We start from the raw sequence: 10,129 nt of genomic DNA, 5'->3' as shown, positions 1-10,129 counted from the left end.
GAGGAACGAATATCTAATGCAGGCAATAGATTCAATGTTGAGCGAAACAGGACTCAACCATCAGATAGTTTCTCCCAGAAGGTCCGACTTAAGAAAGGAATGCTATGCAGCTTTACTAGTAACTTACACTTTGAAGTTTGAACTTTGAAGACAGCATTCTCATACATACCATCTATGTTTTAGACTTGTTATTATCTCTAATATCATGTGACGTGTACCCTATAAATTCGACAACAACATCAACAATCAAAACCGACCAAATAATCCGAAAACAATCAACCACAATTTGACTAGAGTAACAAACGAGTCAAACGTCACCATCAATCTGTTATCAATAACGGCAACCATCTCTTAAACCAAAATATCGGAACACACAAAGGGAAGCTAAACGCTTCACTCGTCTATATAAACAGACTCGGCAACTCAGTAGAAGGCAGGTCACAAATACATTTCATTCTCTTATTAGTATTACTTTCTCTATATCTTGTTTTGACTTGAGCGTCGGAGTGCTTTTTGCAGGTGCTCCCGCCGCCGTGTTTCGCATTGCCGAGGTTTTCTGCCATTCTCCCCAAAACGACGTATAGCCCTCCACAAGGCCGAGCAGTCGTGAACGGAGTTTTATACCTCGGTTGAACTTGAACGGAACATTTGGCACCCATCGTGGGGTCCGAAATTCATCTAACCCCACTATTTCCTTTACCAAGCTCTTTATTCTCCTCTTTTACAGGATCTCCGATCCGCAAGGATGGCTGATAATGGGGTCCATCAACCCATACAAGCAGAGTTCCTAGCTTAGATTGTTGAACTCCAGGCGAAAGTCCGAAGGATAGCTGAGCTGTCCGTCCATAACAACGCCGGAAAGAACGAGGAAGGAAACTCCAAAGGCTCAGCACAAAGCCACATAGACCCATTGAGCATCAATCTGCCAAAAGAGAAGCTGACCTTAGACAACCTATTCTCCAAAGAGATCACCAACTTTCAGATGCCAAAAAATTTCGTGTTGCCTACCACTCTTGAGCCATACAAGGGGATTGGTGACCCCCGTGCTCATGTTAAAAAATTCCAATCCATGATGTTTTTCAATGGCGCTAACAATGAACCTGTACTTTGTTGAGCCTTTCCTACTTATCTTGATGGTGCTGCATTACTTCGGTTTTCTAAATTGTCTGCAGGTTCGATCTCCTCATTTGAAGAGTTAGCAAGGTCCTTCATCAACTACTTCGCAGCTTCAAGGATATACGTACACGGATAAGATTACCTCGGCACCATCAGACAAGGACAACATGAAATTTTTAAGGAATACATGACTCAGTTTGCCGAAGCAACCATGGAAATACCAGATCTAGACCCAGCAGTCCACTTGCACATCCTCAAGGCCGGCCTCCGACCCGGTAAGTTCCGGGAGACAATCGCGGTTACTAAATTGAAGACGCTCAAGGAATTCCGAGAAAGGGCAGCGGGACAAATGGAGATTGAAGAACTCCGTAAGGCTCAGAAAATGGACAGACAACCACCCAGGAAAAAAGAAGATAAGATTATAAGATCGCCAAACAATAAGGAAACAAGGAAGCCATTCAAGCTCACCCCAAAATCTGATAATTACACCAGATTCAACACAAAGAGAGAAAAAATAATTAAAGAAATCCTCAACGCCAAAATAATAAAACCCCCACCCAAGCAGGAAGTTACCAGGATCAATGATTCGTCGACAAAAACAAATACTGTGCTTTTCATCAGAAGTATGGGCACACGACGGACGAATGCATAATCGCCAATGACCTATTAGAAAGGTTAGCCCGGAAAGGCCTCCTGGACAAATACATCAAAGGAAGAAGAAGCAAGGAAAACATTCGAGACTGAGAAGGGCATCAGCGAACCTCGGAAGAAAAGGATGACAGTAGATGGTCCAACCCTAACCCACCAAAGCGAAGTTACCGAGCAATGCTGGCAATCGAAGTAATAGTACCACAAAGGAACAAGGATACAACAGATATCAAAATTACCTTCAACCAGGCCGACATAGTGTCGTCTATCCCAAACTTAGACGATCCGGTGATGATTTCCATCCAAGCAGGCAGATTATTGGTAAGAGAAGTCCTTTTGGACCCAGGTAGTAGTGCAGATGTCCTTTTTTATTCTAAATTCCAAGAAATGAAATTATCTGAAAAAGCCATGCAACCTTCATTCGGAGAACTAGTAGGGTTCTCCGGAGAGAGGGTCCCAATAAAAGGCTACATATGGTTAAAAATAACAATGGGGGAGACACCATTATCACGGACCATTGATAACCAGTACCTTATAGTCGACTGCCCTAGTCCTTACAATATTATTCTCAGAAGACCTGCTCTGAACATATTCAGAGCAGTAGTGTCTACCTTACATTTATGTGTTAAGTTTCAGGCACAGGATGGTAGGATAGCAACAGTCCACTCAGACCGCCAACAAGCTCGGCAGTGTTACAATGCAAGCTATAAAGATCCGACATGAGGGACAAATATCAAAAAAAGGTCAAGGCTATCCATGGCACAAACGAAGTATTATCCCTAGCAGAACTCGATCCTCGGGAAGATTCCCAAGAAATATCTCAGCCGGCAGACGAACTCTAGAAAGTTCCCCTGACCTCAAAGATAGAACAATTTACTTACATTGGCCGAGCTCTTGAAGGAGAGGAACGAATAAAACTCATAAAAGTACTACAAGACAACGCCGACTTGTTGCCTGGACCCCGGCAGGCATGCCAGGAATAGTCCCAAACGTCATTTGCCACAATTTCACCATCAATAGAGCGATCCGACCTGTGGCTTAAAAGAAAAGGAACCTTGGAGCAAAAAAGGTAAACGCAGCTCTGGAAGAGACTAAGAAGCTCCTCAGTGCCAACTTCATTAAAGAAATCCGCTTCAGCACGTGGCTCTCAAACATGGTAATGATAAGGAAAAACTCGGGTAAGTGGCGCATGTGCGTCAACTTTACAAACCTTAACAAGGCATGCCCAAAGGATGCCTACCCACTACCGTGCATTGACAAACTGGTAGATAATGATTCAGGATTCAAAAGCTTAAGCTTCATGGATGCATACTCTTGTTACAACCAGATCCTTATGCATCCAGAAGACCAGAGCAAAACAACTTTCATAACTAAACATGGAAATTTTTGTTATAGAGTAATGCCATTTGGTCTAAAGAATGCAGGTGCAACATATCAACGACTAATGGACAAGGTATTCCACCAACAAATAGGTCGGAACATGGAGATCTACGTGGATGACATGGTCGCCAAGACTACACCAGAAAGATCGCACTGCAATGACCTCAAAGAAATATTCAATCAGATCCGAGCATATAATATGAGACTCAATCCAGAGAAATGTGCTTTCGAGGTACAAAGAGGCAAGTTCCTCGGCTTCATGCTGACTTCACGTGGAATCGAAGCTAACCCTGAAAAAGGTTAGGCGATACTTAGTATAGCAAGTCCAAAAATAATAAAGGAAGTACAACAACTAGCAGGGAGAGTGGCCGCATTGTCACGATTTCTGCCCGCAGTATCAAACCGATCATATCATTTTTTCCAGACGATATCCAAAAGTAAAAAATTCGAGTGGCCAAAGGAATGTGAGACAGCATTCGCCGAACTTAAAGCCACCCTGTCTTTGCCACCAGTACTACAGAGCCCAGAAGTCGGTAAACCCTTATATTTATATCTATTTGTTTCCAATTATTCTATAAGCTCGGTTCTTGTCACTAAGGCAGGAAAAACACAAAAACCCGTATACTTCATCAGTAGAGTCATGCAGCCAACAGAAAAAAGATATCCCAGAATAGAACAACTGGCCTTGGCACTAGTAACAACAGCAAGGAGGCTAAGACATTACTTCCAGAGCCACACAATAATCGTAAGGACGAATCAACCACTAAGGAAAATACTAACAAAACCAGAACTGGCAGGACGACTGACCAAGTGGTCTATCGAACTTTCTGAGTTTGATATTCATTTTTAATCAAGACCGGCCCTGAAGTCATAAATCCTGGCAGACTTCGTTTTCGAGCTTACACCTGACGAGCATCACTACGAGCAGACTTGGGAGTTACATGTAAATGGCGCATCAAACCGAGAAAGAAGCGGAGCCGGGATAGTATTAAAGGAGGGAGAAACAGTAATGGCCGAGCAATCCTTACAATTCCACTTCTCGGCAAGTAATAAGCAAGCCGAATATGAGGTGCTCATAGCAGGTCTCAAGCTCGCCCTCAGCTTCCAAGTACAAAGCCTGATAGTACGTTGTGACTCCCTCTTAGTGGTCCAACAAATTAAAGGAGACTTCCAGGTAAAAGATCCTTTGTTAGAGCGGTATTGGCTCATAGTAAAGGATCTTATTTCAAAATTTGATAAATTTACTATATCACATGTGCATAGAGAGAACAACACTAGAGCGGACATATTATCTAAGCTTGCCGCTACTAGAGCAAGCACACACACATCGGCACTATCACAACTTACACTAGAAAAACCTAGCATCGAATCATTGTGCATAATGAACATCACTCATACAAACGACTAGAGAATACCTTTTCCTGAATATGTTAATACATGAGTCATACCCAGCAACGAGACCAGTCCTCAAAACTTTAGATGAAAGGCAAGTTTTTTCACAACTGTAGCAGGAGAACTATACAGACGTGGTTTCTCACACCCATTACTAAAATGCCTCGGCAAAAACGAAGCAAATGAAGTCATGAACGAGGTCTACGAGGGCGTATGTGAAAACCACATAGGAGGACGAGCTCTGGCGGCCAAGATTATCTGAACAGGGTATTACTGGCCGACAATGAAGAGGGACTGTATAGCAAAGGTCAAAATATGCAACAATTGTCAAAAGCATGCCACCATCTCAATGCAGCCAGCGTAGGTAATGTACAGTATGGAGGTAAGTTGGCCTTTCTACAGATGGGGCCTCGATATCCTCGGCTCATTCCCAATAGCGCCAGGTCAGGTAAAATTCTTCTTAGTATCAATAGATTATTTCTCAAAATGGATAGAAGCACAACCACTAGCAAGAATAACGACTAAAAAGGTACGATCTTTCATATGGAAAAACATTATATGCCGATTCGGAATACCCAAGGAAATAATATCGGATAACGGTAGACAGTTTACAGATAACAAACTTGCATCCTTTTTGGAAAACTTTAACATACAACATCATTTTAGCTCGTTCGAACACCCACAAACAAATGGGCAGGCCAAAGCTGCTAACCGAGTAATCTTGCAGGCAATGAGAAAAAATCTCAATGATGCTAAAGGAGAATGGGCAGACTTGATCCCAGAAATACTGTGGAGCTATAACACGACAATACAAAATACAACAGGTGAGACTCCATTCAAGTTAGTCTATGGAACAGAGGCACTGATACTGATCGAAGTCGGCATCCCCACATTAAGGACCGAGCTATACAATCATAACCATAATATCGATACAAGGAGGGCCGAGCTAGACCTCGTGGAGGAAGACAGAGACATCGCCGCCATCAAACAAAGAGCGATAAAACAACTAGTAGAAAGAAGACACAATAAAAAAGTAGTACCCAGGACATTCAGTGAAGGAGACATAGTCCTCAGGAGGACAGAGGAAGCAAGATGACCCCCATCGCACGGCAAACTCGCCGTGAATTGGGAAGGACCATTTCGGATTTCAAAAGTGCTCGGAATGGGAGCTTACCAACTCCGAACACTACAAGGCGACTCACTATTAGGAAATTGGAATATCTCTTCATTAAAGTTGTATAGATCATGACTTGTACAATCCGCAGATGAAGGTACTCTTTTTTCCCCTTAGAGGTTTTTTCCCAAATAAGGGTTTTACCTAAGGAGGGTTTTAACGAGGCCGGACGCCCAATTTGTCAAAATTATCAAATTCAGACAGTTCATGAATCACCGATCTATTCCTATTTTCTCTTCTATCCTACTTTCAAATGCAAAAATATTTAACCAAACAGTTATATATATATATATATATAATATTATCAAAATACTAAAATTGTCAAACTGACCCAAACTTAGTCAGCACAAACAAAGAGTCACTTCTGTTCACAAAAAAGACAACCAAAATATCAAAATAGACAAACCACAGAAATATACATAAGTTAAGAAGGGGGGGACGTTCTCACCATGGTCCTCCACAGTCCCATCCACAACAAGCTTCCCACTAATAACTATCTTGGTCACATCAAGTCGGCCGCAATCAAACTCGGGAGCTAACACAGCAATTTGACTAACAGCACGGTTAAATCCGGATGAAAACATCTCCATCCCCTCTTCTTCCAATTCATGAACCCTAGAGGTCAGGTGGCCTTTAGAGATATCACCCTCTTTCATCTTGGCTTGCAGCAGCCGAATCTGATCCCGCAAATGAATAACTTCCTCTTCAGATTCCTTTATCTTTGCCGTAACATTAACAATAACTTCATCCTTCTCTCTGGATAACTTTTCTAGTTCAGCAACTTTGTCCTTATACGACCTCTCCAGATCCGAGATCTTATCCACTGCCACCTGCTGTTCAGCACCAAGCAGTTCAGTCGTCCGACCAACGCACATCAGCCGCGAAGCAACAATCTACAATACATTCAACATGCAAAGCATAAGACATCAAACAGTACAAGCAAAAAAGAAAAAGAGAAAAGCAAAATACACCAACCTGAATAAACTTCTCCATCCCCTCCATGCCAATCCGACGAGTCATGAGCATGTCACCAGGATACTGAGAGACCCTATCAGAAAGATCGGCAAATGGAAATTGATCGCTCTACAAGGAGTGAGGACTGGTACCAGGGACGAAGCCATGAAGCCTTTTTTTCCTGTCAAAGGCAGACTTACCAGCACCAATAGCTTCCTTGTCACCTTTAGATATAACCTCCAGGGATTTCTCGGTGTCATCCCTTTTTCTCTTAAAAGAAGACGCCGGCTGAGCAGCTGACTGAGCAGCATCGCCACCACCCTCCCTCACGGTCCCAGAGCCACTAGCACCCTTCTCCTTCTTCGTTTTCAAGAATGACTGAAATCGTGAAGGATCAAGAAGAGGAACTCGCCCACCTACAAACACAAAGCAAAAAAATCAAAGAAAATAAACACATGAAAGAAAAAACAAACAGCCAAGCATTACCTATGTAAGTTTTCAAACCCTCACTGTCACCAGAATCATGAAAGTGAAGAACTTTGGGTATGGATAAACACTCTCCATTAGCAAAACTCTCTATCAAAAAATCTAACAAACAATCTTCTTCCTCATTCCGCTCAGTAGCCTCAAGAATTTGGATCGGCTCCGAACACCGATATAGGGGAAACGTCTCTATAAGCTCGTCATCCAAATAGAAAGGATACTCAGACTCTACCGGCCGCACTTTAATAAACAATGAGTTAAAGTTTTTAAAAGAGGATTTATATAACAGGAAAAGGGAACGCCCAGGAAAGCTGCTTAGACAAACCCATAACCCCTTCCAAACCCCTTTAGACTGAAACAGTGAGAAAAACACAGACAGAGAACAAGGAAAAGAAAGGAAATCCATCAGACACTAGAAAGCACAAAAAAATGCCCATGAATTAGGGTGTAACTGTGAAGGCGCACAATTTAGTTGAGTCAAAACATCGCACTCAAAAGTAGAAAATGGAAATCTAACACGCAATTCAGTAAGACAGGGTGTGTAAATGTAGAAGTATTGCCAGTCCCCCCTCCTCTCATAAACCCTATCCTCGCCAGAGCAGTGGAGAAGCTCAACAGCCGTACCCAAACCCTCCTTCACTACCTTCAAACCCTTAAGCTCGCACATTGATTCGACATCAATGTACGATGAGGAACGAGTCCTCACGTCGTCATGTACCCAATGGTACGGGTTATCCTTCTTCTCTTCAATCGCTTTCTGCTTTTCTTTCTCTTTCTCTCTCGCCATTTGCAAAAAACAAAAAATAGAGAAAATACCTTAGGAGAAAGAAACTAACCTTTAGAAGTCATGCTACTTTCAATCGGGAGGAAGAATTTGAAAGAACAAAACGGCAATTCCAAAACAAACAAGCTATTATTACAAGCCCACTAAACATCGTGGGTAGCACAAGTGGAAGAATTTGAAAGAACAAAACGGCAATTCCAAAACAAACAAGCTATTATTACAAGCCCACTAAACATCGTGGGTAGCACAAGTGATAACCACTAAGCAACATCGAAAACTCAAACGGTGAGAAGGAACATTAATTGCGACATGAGTCACAAGGCAAAAAGTCTCTTGTGTTTTTCTCACTCTCTTCTGAATTTCCTCTTTGTTTTTTAACAATTGAGTGCAACCCATGGAAGGCCCAAGATCGCAAAAAAATAAAAATGATCAAACCAAAACGCGCGGGAAAAAACACACATAGGGACAGAGCACGTTAAAAGCTTGTCCGTTGCTTTTGCACAAAGACCAGACAAGCTTGGGGGCTATGACGTGTACCCTATAAATTCGGCAACAGCATCAACAATAAAAACCGACCAAATAATCCAGAAACAATCAACCACAATTTGACTAGAGTAACAAACGAGTCAAACGTCACCCTCAATCTGTTATCAATAATGGCAACCATCTCTTAAACTAAAATATGGGAACAAGCAAAGGGAAGCTAAACGCTTCACTCGTCTATATAAATAGACTCGGTAACTCAGTAGAAGGCAGGTCACAAATACATTTCATTCTCTTATTAGTATTACTTTCTCTATATCTTGTTGTGACTTGAGCATCGGAGTGTTTTTTTCAGGTGCTCCTGCTGCCGTGTTTCACATTGCCGAGGTTTTTCGCCAGTCTCCCCAGAATGACGTATAGCCATCCACAAGGCCGAGCAGTCGTGAACGGAGTTTTATACCTCAGTTGAACTTGAATGGAACATCATGAGTTCTGTTTCAACCAGAAATTCGTGACCTTGTTTCCATATTCAGTTTGGTTTCAGCTCAGTTAAAGAAGCACACTGTGTCAGTTACATTTAAAATGAATGCAACTGAGCTGATTCAAGGAGGTCAGGCGATAGCAAAGCATGGATCTTGGACTCTACTAAAAGGTAGCATAGTGGCCAACCACTCAAGCCCTGCTGAGATTCTTTTTGAGGTCTAGTGAATTACTTTCTAGACTTAATACCTGAATGTTTCTCAGCTTTAAGAACATGAAAGAAATAGTCAAATGCTCAAATGGTTCTGGTTTTCTTTTATTTAGACATCCTTCAAATTTTGTGAAGTGAAACTGATTCAACTATGCAAACCAAGAACTCAAAGGTGGAAATATGGACTGATAGTGTTTTCTTACAATCATTCACCAAAGAGCAACGGAGGTCACATCAAGATGAAAGCATTGAGAGGGTAAGCAAGTGCATACCCTTTTGATTTTTTAGTTAAAAGTGTGCATACCAAACATGAAAGTTTATGCTTCTGTTCTACTTCCATCAAGACTAAGTGTTTGAATTAAATATGTAGGTACATAGAAGTAAGGTGAGCTTCCAAATAATACATATAAATGAAACATTATTAGAAGGAGCAAGTGTCACCATCAAAAAAAAAAAAAAGCCTCGGATTAGTATCTAAATCGGACCGATCAACGGTAGGTAAACCCGCTAAAAATCGGCCATTTTGTGTCAAATTGCTCTTCACCCTTGCGTTTTTGGAATTAATTCTAAAATAGTACCACGAGGATACGAACCTACAACATGAAAGATTAGCACGCATAGCCTAAACATTGCACCAGCTTTGCATTTGCTTTTGTATGAATTAATTAATATATATATTACGTAAAAATTTTATATATATATAAACCCGGGTCTAAGACAAACCCATTACCTAAAATCTTAAATTAAATGTTATGTTTTATATTTATTTAATTTTAGTTTTACTTTTATTAATCATAACATATCTTCTTTATTTATAAAATTATGATATCTATTATATTATTTTTTCAATAAAAATTTAAAATATAATAAATATAAATTAATTAATAAATTATTTAAATATAAAATAAGTATAAATTTAATAAATAAAATAAAAAATATTTATTATGAGAATAAAATATATAATTTTATATAATTATTTAATTATGACTGGATTTACCGATTTAACCAATCAGCTAATAGTTGA

The 10,129-nt window shown here is 40.7% G+C and overlaps 1 protein-coding gene across 1 annotated transcript; it reads left to right on the top strand.

Annotated features, from left to right (window-relative positions):
* The first annotated feature begins 1,941 nt into the window (after positions 1–1,941).
* LOC140180187 (uncharacterized) lies at positions 1,942–2,487 on the top strand. Its single transcript, XM_072220614.1, has one exon. It carries the CDS (start codon positions 1,942–1,944, stop codon positions 2,485–2,487), a length of 546 nt encoding a protein of 181 aa, XP_072076715.1.
* The last annotated feature ends 7,642 nt before the right edge of the window (positions 2,488–10,129 follow it).

This window comes from Arachis hypogaea, chromosome 16 (genome assembly GCF_003086295.3).
Source record: "Arachis hypogaea cultivar Tifrunner chromosome 16, arahy.Tifrunner.gnm2.J5K5, whole genome shotgun sequence".
Lineage (NCBI taxonomy): Eukaryota > Viridiplantae > Streptophyta > Magnoliopsida > Fabales > Fabaceae > Arachis > Arachis hypogaea.
Note: the sequence above shows the minus strand (reverse complement) of the source record. Positions and strands in the feature narration are given on the sequence as shown.

Coding starts and splice junctions, on each gene's coding strand:
- LOC140180187 (XM_072220614.1), top strand. CDS start 1,942: ATGCTGGCAATCGAAGTAATAGTACCACAAAGGAACAAGGATACAACA.